Source organism: Eleginops maclovinus, chromosome 7 (genome assembly GCF_036324505.1).
Source record: "Eleginops maclovinus isolate JMC-PN-2008 ecotype Puerto Natales chromosome 7, JC_Emac_rtc_rv5, whole genome shotgun sequence".
In the NCBI taxonomy this organism is placed as follows: domain Eukaryota; kingdom Metazoa; phylum Chordata; class Actinopteri; order Perciformes; family Eleginopidae; genus Eleginops; species Eleginops maclovinus.
This window is the reverse complement of record NC_086355.1, coordinates 15,128,098-15,140,447: the sequence shown is the minus strand read 5'-3', so window position 1 is coordinate 15,140,447 and position 12,350 is coordinate 15,128,098. Positions and strand designations below refer to the sequence as shown.

General features: G+C 42.5%; 1 protein-coding gene across 1 annotated transcript; it reads left to right on the top strand.

Moving 5' to 3' along the window:
- The first annotated feature begins 487 nt into the window (after positions 1–487).
- Positions 488–12,118, top strand: heg1 (heart development protein with EGF-like domains 1). The gene is made up of 14 exons (XM_063887723.1): positions 488–1,692; positions 5,032–6,097; positions 6,318–6,802; positions 7,659–7,772; positions 7,993–8,115; positions 8,270–8,373; positions 8,481–8,536; positions 8,738–8,898; positions 9,340–9,474; positions 9,734–9,776; positions 9,871–9,908; positions 10,029–10,116; positions 10,389–10,566; positions 10,725–12,118. Exons 1-14 carry the CDS (start codon positions 1,419–1,421, stop codon positions 10,866–10,868), a joined length of 3,009 nt encoding a protein of 1,002 aa, XP_063743793.1. The 5' UTR covers positions 488–1,418; the 3' UTR covers positions 10,869–12,118.
- Positions 12,119–12,350: the final 232 nt, after the last annotated feature.

The window sequence follows — 12,350 nt, the reverse complement described above, 5'->3', positions numbered from 1 at the left end:
TAGTTGGTCGTTTTTAGTTTGCCTTTACTAGTTGACAATCACCTTTCAGAGGTGGACTATCAGACCTTACAGACCTACAATAATTCGATCCCTGAATATATTTAACATTGAAGTGAACCACTTGAGAAATATACAGAACAAATCTCAGCCAGCATCCTATTAACAAAATAATGTTTGATATTCATGGAAGAGGAAGAGTGTCTGATCTGCTGTGTTATACCAGAAGGAATAAGAAGTCAGTTAAATGTATGCAAAACATGCTGAATGTACATTATGTCATAATACATAAGGTTATGTTATTCAGGTGAATTGAGTTTTGAAGAGTTGCACTGTTAGCAGCTTAACAACAAAGCTGTGAAAACCACTTCCTCTCTGCATGTTGGTATCAGAGGTGAAACCTGTCTTCAAGCACTTGGCTCTCTTGCAAAGAGAATACTACCTTTCCCCATCATTACCAATCTCCAGATGAGTACTCCAGATGAGTGATGGTAAAGACTTCTTACACTCTTGAAGGAGACACACCTCTGGATGAGAGGGCTAAGAAGTGGGACCATGCACAGTGAAAAGCTTATTAAACCCCAGCATATACAGTATATTGTAATTGTTCCTGACTTTTCACTGATCCAAGCCAGAACACCATATCCTATAAACAGTCAGGCCCGTAGAACAGCATGGCTCCAACTAAAGGATTACCTTTTAACAGCAGGATTCACAAACAGACATTCTGGATGCTTTTCAGTGTTGGAGACATATTTATTATTTCCCACCAGTTATTGTTGTAGTGTGTCCCTGATATTAAATTCAAACACTTGCCTGTAGACAGTGTAGGCAGCAGATGCAGAGGGAAGCTCTTTCAGAATTTTGAGAATCTGAGCTAAAACACCATCATTTTCTGTCCACATTTATTTTGTATAATAGCCTGTATACTAACTGTAATTACTAAAACCCTTTTTCTCAAGCATTCAACATATTTGTATAGCTGCCATGATTGCATGTTGTTAATTGGAATCCATTTCGACCAGGAAAACACATAAGTTTATAACTAAAAAAAAATGCTTATATCAATGCGCTGAAAAACAAAAGTATGGCTTCCGACAACACCTGAAGGCAGCAGATGCAGCCTGAGTAAACCCACCACAGTGGTTTGCGCGTGCGTGTGTTTTCGTGCCCGCGTGTGTGTGCAGGAGGCGGAGTCCGGCTCCTCCGCCAGATAACAGGCTGCTCCTCAGCACTCTTATCTTCCGTTCCCCGCCGTCGGAGCAGCGGATAACCTCCGGACCTGCTGTAGGATTAATTTTAATTCTTATGAAACTCCACTAAACGCTGCAGCGCTCCTCCCATGGTTTCCCCGGGAGACTCCACGGCCTCTACTTCACTTTACGGAAACTTTCGGCGACCGTTTTGGGGTCTTGAAAATCATGGAAACGTGGTTTTTGAACCACGTCCTCGGCGTGTCTCTGTCGGTCCTGCTGCTGGGTCTACCGGGGCCCCTCGGGGCAGGGACCCCCAGTAACAACATTACGGACCCGGTAACGGCGGGATTGTACTCTTCAACAGCAACAGATGAACTCAGCAGTATGGAAAACAATGCAACTTCAACGGCTTACTCGAGCGAGAGTTTATCCTCATCACAGAGGAACATCCTGCTCAGTCACTCCGCTGGGACACGCACCGCTGCTGCTGGAGCCTTTGGTAAGACCACTGTCACTGAGGCCTGTGTGCAACAAGTGCAACGGTTTAGATACAGAATTATTTCAGTCAGTGTATTGCTCCATATGAAGATTTCTGTCCCTGGCAAAGTTAGAGCTGTGTTAGGCACTACTAATTTCCACAGTATGAAGATGAGCTTTAGGAATAGGCTACAAAAGAAATAGGACAGCTCATCAATGATGCTATTTTGATAGCACTAGAGAAACATCTCTTAGTTAAAACTTTATAAATTAAAGGTTAAAAATGAATTAAATCCTGTTTTTGTGGAATAACTGAAATATGAATGCAAAAACTGCGTGCTTGAATTGAATTCAACAGATTTGCATCCTACGTGTCAGAAAGAAGTTTCTTAATGCTCTTTTTCTCGTTTTGTTTCTGTATGCTCTAAATAACAGATATGTTCATTAAATATTACTTTCTTTACACATTGTCAGAAAAAGGGACAGATCTAAAAGCCAATTGACATATATCCAACAAACAGTTAAATTGACCAACAGGTTTGAACAAATAAATAAATATATATTCAAAATATTTAAAAAAACAAAACCTTTTTTAACAATAGCATTTAACAAAATATTTAAAGATAGCACTATAAGTAATAAGGAACACTGAAGTGTTTAAATGTATGGACTGCAATACCCATTTGGTTAGAGATCATCTTGTTACATGTGCATCATTTGCAACAGTGAAGTACAGCAGAGAACCCTCACGAGCTTAATCCACCTGCTCCATTTGCTGTTCAAATCTACCATTGCTTTCTATAGTTCCAACACAAATGCAATTCCAATCTTTTATTTTGAGTAATTTTGGGGGCATTTTGGCATTTTGGTGTGACTTGCAACAAAGGGCCCCAACGATGGGGGCCCTTGCGCTTACAGTAGCAAGTCCATTATACCATTACCTGTATGCAATTCTGCACCACATAAGTCTCTCTGATGCTAAATATGTTTAGTACATTTATTTATATTAGGGGGATTACTATGATATATTGTCACTGGCTTCCTCATTTAAACCAAAGTGAAGCCAAAATATACTGAATTTATACACTGATGCAACTGAGACATATAGATACAACTAACTTTATGAAGCGTTGGAGCTGCCCTGTATACAAGTCACAGAATACAATGTGAGGGTCAAAAGTGTTTCTCAAAGGGAATGAGTTGGTTTGAATGATAAAGATGAAATGATTCACTTTCTTCACCCTGATGTTACGCAGTTTCACCTTTCCTGTCACGCACCAGGGTTTCCATTCACAGACAACTGCTGATAAACAAAAATCACACCTATTGTGTATATATTCAAAAACACTGCTGCGTCATACCAGCATCCATACTCATTATTATACTTACCCTACTGCCTAAATGAATATGCTAGCCGTAGAGCTTCCGGTATATCAGATGTGAAGAGTGACACGGACAGCCGTGTTAACAGTCAAGAGCTGAGTGATAACCAGCGAAGAATCTGGGAGGGTCCCTCGATTGTTGCCAGCACCACGTTCCAGTTTGAGGTTTGTTGCCCTGACTGGATCCAGGGAGAGAAAATGAAATAATGAGAGAGACACATGCAGAGGAAGTGAGAAAGAAAAAAAAGTGGCCCAGTTCTGCTCACAGACTCCCAGTGGAGGGGCTGTTCTGCAGTTGAACTCTCCCCTCCTTTGGTTTTGGACGCTGGCTGCGACGTGTTGGCTGTCAGGATGCCGTCCAGCGCTGACGCTCGTCCTCAGAGTGCTGTTGTTCCAGTCCTAATGCTGCTGGAGACTGGCCAGACAGCAGGCTGTCAGACAGCACAGCCTCAGTGATGGGCAGAGAAACAACCACACACTTTGTGAGAGGTTTTTCTTCCTCTCGCACTCATTTGAAACTTTCATAGAATACATAACCTCCAACCTGGTCATTTGTATATTAATTATTCAGTCATACGTTGAGTTCTCGAAGAAGACCTTGATATCTCCACAGTAAGCGAAGGATCCTAAAACGTCATGATGTATTGAATTATATGGGAGCAGCATTTAGCAGAAGCAAAGCTATATCAAAACACATGTTTACAAACTCGCACAACTTGTGCAGTATAATCCAAGTGTCATTAGTCATTTGCTCACTACTTACTTGCTACACATGCAGTTTTTGCTAAAACCTTACTACATACTACAATGTGTGAGTACATAGTATTAATGCACATGAAGTTTGGAAAGAGTGTAATACATGGAGACGGACCCACAGATAATGATTACCCTAAGCCTTCATCTCTGTGGTGCACTTCAGTTATTTTTAGCTCTTTGTTTTGGTTTTAACAACAGTTAACAAAACTTGTGATAAACCACATGTGAACTACAGCACTGACCGTGCATCCACCCACAATGAAACAAATTAAGAAAGTGAACTGAACAGAACGTACAAATAAAATGAAAGTACATTTTGGACTAATGTTCATCCAAATGAATGCTTATGTTACCAAATAGCGCCTCAATGTGCAGACACGGGAACATGCTGTTCTCCCTATAAACTTAAAAGTTAATGTGAAATTTTATAAATCGCCTCACTGTTTTTCGAGCTTTTGAGTTGAAAATTATTCTCTTTTCTGATGCTAACATTCATTTTGATAACACCATTAGACTGGCCATCAGACAAAGATTATAATTATACCTTTTATAAAGTTTTGGTTGCCTGACACTCATCTTGTATTTTAAGCATCTATCCATCATCCTGTCTGTCTATGCATTTTGCTTGTTTATGTAAACTGCTAAAAGGAAACTGTTAAAAATATATATCCAAAAACAACGTCTTTTCAAGGCAACATTCTTTCTTTTACTTCTGATACTGTTTGGGTGTTCATTTTTAATTTTTTTATCACTTAACATTTTAAAGACAGGCTAAAAACAACTCCACAGCCACTGAGTATGAAACACATGCTCATGGTGACAGTTTTCCGCCGGAGCCTTGTGCTCACTCAGCTTTAGGAAGGAAATGGAATCCCAGTGGACAGTAACCGCCATATTTAGGACCTCAATCCTTTGTTAAAGCAGACAAGCCTGGCTGCCAGTTGTTCTCCACCCAAAATCGTTGCCGCTGCTGCAGCAAACAACAGCTCTTCTGACGGCATCTTCCCCCTTTCTGCAGTCTGTGCAGGCAGACTCAGCCCGGCGAGTGCTCTCTGGTGGCCACAGCTGGAAGTGATCTTCAATGTGTACAGTTGGTGATTGAAAGTGCAGAAACAGCCAGATCGTAAATATTGATAATACTAAAAAAAGAAAACAAGAAAAAGAAAAAACAACCGAAATGAACACGTTATATTGTTAATACTTTTTTTGTTCTCGTTCCACAGACACTGAGCAGACACAGACCTTCACTGAAACAAGCAGCATGTCATTAGAGGCCGTGAGTCAGTCTACTGAGCCACTCTCCTCCACCCTGGTTGTAGCCAACACTGAGGGCAGCAGCAGCAGCAGCAGCAGCAGCAGCAGCAGCAGCAGCAGCAGCAGCAGCAGCAGCAGCAGCAGCAGCAGCAGCAGCAGGAAGGACTTCACCCTCACAGACCAGGTGTCAGACGCCTCCCCCGCTGTGTCCTGGGAGGCTTCTTCCTGGATGTTGACAGATGACGCCAGACTCCCCCAGGACAGCCCGGACACCACCCTCCGAATAGGAGATGCTTCCACGTCCCACACAGACGTCCACACCGACAGCACCTACACCTCCACGGACATCAGCCGCGCTGGGGAGAGGACGCTGCTGTCTGTTACCTCCTCTTCCAGCAACAGCACCTCCTCTGCCTTTACAGAGGACTCCAACTCCCATCGGGCCCCCTCCACCTTGAGTATTTCTGCTACAGACACTGAGGACTACACCCGCAGTGCCCTGTCCACCAGGACTGACAGCGGAGACACAACAGACGTACAGCACATGACCCGCACCTTTAAGACGGTATTTGCAGAGACGGGCAGTTCAGGAGGGACCCAGAGTTTAACTGAACAAACTAATGCTACCAACCATGGATACACCACCACATCAGAGGAGACCTCCGACTCGACACCACCTCTCAGAGTGACGGAGCTCAGCACTGAGCGATCTGAAGTGTCCGTGTCCTCCTCCCCGTCCGCCACCTCGCCTGCAGGAGGTACTGCAAACACCTCCTGGACACAGCCAGGGCCGGGCTTCACTGTTACACCCGCCACTGAGTCCTCCAGTGGGGGTCACAGCTCCAGTACTCAGAACCAGGAGGGCACTGAGGGGGCTTCATCCCACACCACCGATGACCTGGTGGGCTTGGGCCTGACTACAGCGCCCCCTACTGTCAGCAATGGTACCTCGGAAGTGGACCATTCCCTAACAGACACTCCAGTGGTGGTTACTGAGGCCTTCCTCACCACCACAGCTGGTTCTGATACAGAGAGGTACGGATTTATGATAGTATAAGTGTTTCAGACATCTAGGAAAGAGAAATAAATGAATTCACACATATATTATTTTCTAATTCATTTCAAATGCTGCTAAGACTAGCACTGTATGATAGTATCATCAATATGCAAATAAGCGTCCGACTTCCAGCAGCTGTAGCATTCTTATTTGCTTAATTCTGTAAAAGATTTGATGTATTTCTTTTGTCTTCGTCAGACCACAGATAATAGAGGAAGACACATTTAAAGCAACTGCCACCCCCTCCACCACCATCACCACAACCACCACCCCCACCGCTCCTCTAGCTGCAACCTCATCCTCCGGGTTCAGAAGCACCGCTAGCAGCTCTACCACAAACTCGCCTGTCGAGGCCACCATCCCATACATGAGACCCTCCACCACCTCCTCAACCCTGGCCCTGCTGACCTCTGCAGCTCCAACTCATCGGGTGTCCCCCAGCCAAACCCAGGGGCCCTCAACTGGGATGGATAACCCCACAAGCGCCACCACCCTACAGATAGAAACCAGCACCAGCACGCCGGGAATCATCACAACTCAAAGTCACATTACCACCACCTACACACTCAGCACCCCCACCCAGAGTACAGAGGCTCTGCAGACCCCCGGGAAAAAACAGACAGAGGGAGGAACAACGCAGCTGGTTGGGACCACATCACCCACCACGGCACCAACACCACCAAGTCAGTGTTTTACATGCTTAAACCATTTCCAAACGCCCATCTTTGAAATGCAGTTTCCACACAAGATGTGTTCCAATTTGTGTATTCATTGTTTTTAAACCTAGTATTTCTGCAGAGTAGATCAACATACTGTAAGACTAATACTATTCAAATGTGCTTGATAGAAAAACTTTTTTTTTAAAAACATCATAATGACACATCATTTCCGAAACTGACGTGTTTTTAGTTGATCTATTGAAATTGTCTTCTTCAATTCATATTTGGGGGGGTTTGGTCTTTTCCAAACAACATAAAAAATGAGTCTGGTCTCCCACTTGACACACACAGTGAGGTAGGCAACACTAATAAGGAGGCAGTGAAACAGCAATCAAGAACACCATTTTCATCACAACATCATAAAGTTTTAAATCGTAGAATGTACAAAAACTGACACAGAAAAAGCATTACACATTTAACACAATGTTAGGACATCATTTTAGATAGATTTTAGGCAGATTAAAACCTTAGTTGACTGCCTGCATAGGATTTGGTGTATTTCTTCACTCAACTAGTAGATTTAAATGCAGGTTAGTTTATTCAAACGACCACAGATCTGTTCTTTAATGTCTGAAGGAGCTGCTTTCTTTCCGTTGATGCACATCTATTTCCTCATCTTTAAAATGTGTGACTGTGATGATGATAATACCGCGATGATGTTTCTATGTGTGCAACACTGAGAAACAATACAAAGAAGGAATCACAGAAATGTGCAAAAAAAGTCACACAGATTGATGAGCCATAAAGAATATCAGTATATGTTGCACCGTCATGAACTATTTTAATGGTCCAATCATTTTGTCTTCTCTCTAAACTGCAGGAAACCTGTGTGTGTCAAACCCTTGTATGAACGGAGGGATGTGTGTGAGCTATTTAGGGCATCAGTTCACCTGCCACTGTCAGCAGGCCTGGACAGGACTGACCTGCAACCAGGGTGAGCTTTTCTCTCTTCCTCATAACAACATTTGCAGCACGCTCTTTATCTGCTGTTTTTCAATTCAACCAAGCATGAAGTATCCAGAAAGGTATAATTACATTTAAATTGAAAAAGCTCTTTATCTATATAATGCAGAGGATTATGATGCGTGTCAAGGTTTCAGTGACAACCCTTTCAGAAATGGCTTTGTAATATGTCCGTGTGCTTGTGTTTCCAGATGTGGATGAGTGTGAGAGGGACCCCTGCCCCGTCGGCTCCAGATGTGTGAACATGCGAGGTTCCTTCAGCTGCGAGTGTCCGCTCGGCTTCGACCTGGAGGACGGGCGCACCTGCACCAGAGGTAAAGCCCTTTTAATACATTGTGTGACATTAGACGTAGTTGCTCACATTTTAGAATAGAAATATGTTAGTTATAGTTTCAGAATGCAAATGCAATGTTTGCAAATGTTTGAAGTTGTTTCCCCTAAAGCCGACAGTATTTTTCCCCTCCGTAGCAAAGACGTTTCTGGGAACATTCAGCGTCAACAGGCTGCCACATGACCCCCTTATCTTCAAGAGCGCCACCATGCATGAGATCCAGAGAGAGATCATCCAGCTGGTGAGAGGCGGTCCACATCATCCTGTGTCCCTGCTCTTTCTGATAAAATCTCCATTAGGTCCATGTCTATTATATCTGCTACACACTCTTCCTGTTTTTCCCCTCAGCTCAATGCTTCGTTGTCAGTCCTACGAGGTTACAGCCGCTCAACGCTGAGTAAGAAGTAAGTCCTTGCCGTTGCTGAACGTGTTATTCTTGTACTTTTTCTGTAATTTGTTATATTTCTAAACTCACAAGATGTAAACCTTAATATGTATAGGCCTGCATTAGAAGACAATCTCAACTAAGGAAGACAAAACAATCTGAATGATGCGACATGACGTTTTGCCACCTCTGTTTTGACCGCTGACCTTTTCCCCCACAGAGAAGCGGACGGGGATCGTATCTCAGCTGTCAACATGTTTTCCATTTCCACCGATGTGACGAGCGCGGAGGTCTTCAACAGCATCCAGAGGTCTCTCAGCAACTGCAGCTCCTCTTTGGCCCACTGCCGCATGGTGCTGCACCACCAGCTCACCTATCACGGTAAACACCATAGACAATTATTTTAATAAACGGTATTGGGGTTTTTTGTGCTCATTTGAGAAAAGTTTAGTTACAGTTTTTGAACTGGTTTCCTACCATAAGCTAGCTTAAGGTAGTTTGTTTACAGCCACTAGAGGGCATAATAAAGCTGTATACAGCTCTCGGAGTTGTATCATTACACCACTTAAAACTCCATCATACAGCTGTTATTTCACAACCATTTACTACAGGAAATCATACAGTAACAGCAAAGAAAAGCATGCAATACCAAGAAAAAAAACAATGTTGGGTGGTTGTTGTTACTCAGAACTGTGGGTTAAGATATTCTGAGGGAAACAAGGAGGCTGGATTGGTGTTTGGACTACATAGGGGTCAGGACAGAAAAGAGATTCCTGTGTTGTTGCAGTAGTCATGACTAGTTGTGTCCACACTGTGTTCTAGTGGACAGTCTGTGTGTGGCCCAGAAGACTCAGTGTGACGCAGAGCGCTCTACCTGCACGGACAACAGCGGTACGGCTAGCTGCCAGTGTCTGCAAGGTTACTACAAACACAACCCCGACGACCTGTCCTGCTTAGGTGAGCTAAGTGTGCACATTTTTACTTTTGTTTATGCTTTATTCATCAATTTGTGCATACACATGTAGAAAATGTGGGCATAAAGCACGTAGAAAACACACGTCATTGATTTACAAAATGTAAAAAGGGCACAGAAGTTACAGTCTAAAAAAAAAGGGTTGAAACTAAATACAAATAAGGAGGAAAAAATGGATAATGCTCAAAGAAATACAAGAAAAAATCTAGAGTGAAAAGTTTCTACAAAACATGTTTGTTTCAGAATGTGGGGATGGCTACAAGCTGGAAAATGGCACCTGTGTTCCGTAAGTTCATTTATTGGTTCCTTTCAGTACTGATAACTTATACTGTACGGTTCAAGTCCAAATTCTCACTGCTGATTCTGGGTCTACCTTACAGGTGCATGTTCGGATTTGGAGGATTCAACTGTGGAAATTGTAAGTGGCTTTTAAACTGGAGTCCAACATGTTCGGCTTCATTAGAGGATGCATTTGTAAACTAATCACACAATTGATTTATTCACATAAGCATTAAAATGTTGTCATTTGATATTTCAGTTTACAAGCTGATTGCAATCGTGGTATCGCCTGCAGGGGGCGCTCTGCTCCTCATCCTCATCATCGCTCTCATCGTCACCTGTTGCAAGTGAGTGGCTGTTATTCATTTAGCACAACAATATATTTAGCTTTGCATTCAATTCAACTTTTTTAATCTTAAAGTGTCATTTTCTATTTCCATGACATGTTTTAATACACACTAATAATACACACCTTTCTCTACTGTATTTTCAAGATGCAAATCAGTTCACCCAATGTACCAAAACACACAGTTCTTCCCTCTCAATGATTTGATGAAGTGAATCATCTTGATGAAATGTGGCAAAGGTTTCACTTTTATAAACATGTTTGATCTCCAAGGAAAGACAAGAACGACATAAACAAGATCATCTTCAAGAGTGGAGACATGCAGATGTCCCCGTATGCCGACTTTCCCAAAAATAACCGCATATCCACGGAGTGGGGCAGGGAGACCATAGAGATGCAAGAGAACGGCAGCACCAAGAACCTGCTTCAGATGACTGACATTTACTACTCTGTAAGTGGAAACACAACACTCACACACCGTCATTCAGCTTCATTGCTCAAGTTAAGGCTTTGTTTTTTGTGTTTGAATACCACTGCTAAATCTAGACTAGACTCTACAAAAAGAAACATCTCAAACAATATGCTCCCTCTCTGTGCGCTTTTCCTCAGCCTGCGCTACGTAACTCAGACCTGGAGAGAAATGGCCTGTACCCGTTCACAGGCCTGCCGGGGTCCCGCCATTCGTGCATCTACCCCGCCCAGTGGAACCCGTCCTTCATCAGTGACGAGTCACGAAGAAGAGACTACTTCTAACTGCCCCGCCTTGAACAAACACATACACACACCCAGAAAATGACTTCTACTGATAATGATGATGTGTTATAATGGGTTTCTGCCACGGTCAGAATGCTAATGAGTTAAAACTCATTTGACCATCAGCATTCAGGGTGGCCTACTATGTAAATGCAGGTGTGCGTGTGTGTGTGTGTGGAAGTGCTAATTTTTTGCAAGTGAAATGTCTCCCATAGTGTTATTGCGTGGCCATTTCAGTGTTTTTGAATGTTTTAGCTCATTTACTTCAACTCACACATTGCTGCTGTTTTGGTAAAGACTGTTTAATGTTTAATTTTTTTATTTGCCTCCCAGACAGCCACTGATTCTCATTTACTCCACCACGGAAAACAATTTGCAGACATGCGTGAGGTAGGTGATCCATGACAGTAAACAATCATATCTGCCGCGTTGCTGCCCGGTAATGACGTGCAGATTAGTGTGAAAAAAATCTGCTCTGCATTAATGCACAATGATTAATAAATGCAGATGTGATGTTTACCCACTATGCTCACAGGCAGGAATCATTGAATCATTGAAATACATTCAGATAATATAGAAGACAGCAGTGATTTCAGATTTATGTGAGGTGTAGCAAATGGACTAGAACATGCAAAAACATGGAAATGGTCCTTTGAGTGCTGGAATATGAAAATGTGCGTGCCAATGCTGTGATTTCCAAGTTTTTCTTTGATGATTCCATTAAGTATTGATGGAACAAGTCCATATAAAACCACTGAAGTATGCACAAAGGTTGATTTAATGCCAATAGAAACTGAGGAATGACTGAATTCTGATGCCAATGTTTATTTATTCACTCTGTCCAAGTCCCTGACATGTAGCACAATGGACATCCCATTTACACACTGACAGAACGAGGAGGTGTGTGTGTGTGTGTGTGTGTGTGTGTGTGTGTGTGTGTGTGTGTGTGTGTGTGTGTGTGTGTGTGTGTGTGTGTGTGTGTGTGTGTGTGTGTGTGTGTGTGTGTGTGTGTGTGTGTGTGTGTGTGTGTGTGTGTGTGTGTGTGTGTGTGTGTGTGTGTGTGTGTGTGTGTGTGTGTGTGTGTGTACGAGAAGGATTATAACTGTTAATGAGTGTTTCACTGTAAAGAATGTAAATAGTATCATAATTAGTTTGCCGTTTCTGACATGTTTATCTTTGTTTTTATATATGATCTGTTGATTCTGGCGTTTTAGTCAGGCGTTTGTTATTTAAATAAAAATTGCACAGCACTTTCTGACTCCATTCTGAGGAAATGATGTCAAGGTATTTCAAATACTTTCCATTTAGGGTTAATTTTGTTTTAGCACCATTTGTTTTTTAACAGTTTGCCATTGAATTCAAATAGATTTAAATGGTTCAAACAATCATTGATTGTGTTCTTTAAGTGGTACTGCACATTTAAGTTATTTATTTTTTCAACAATTGAAATGTTCTTTACATTATTATCCAAAAAAGACAACA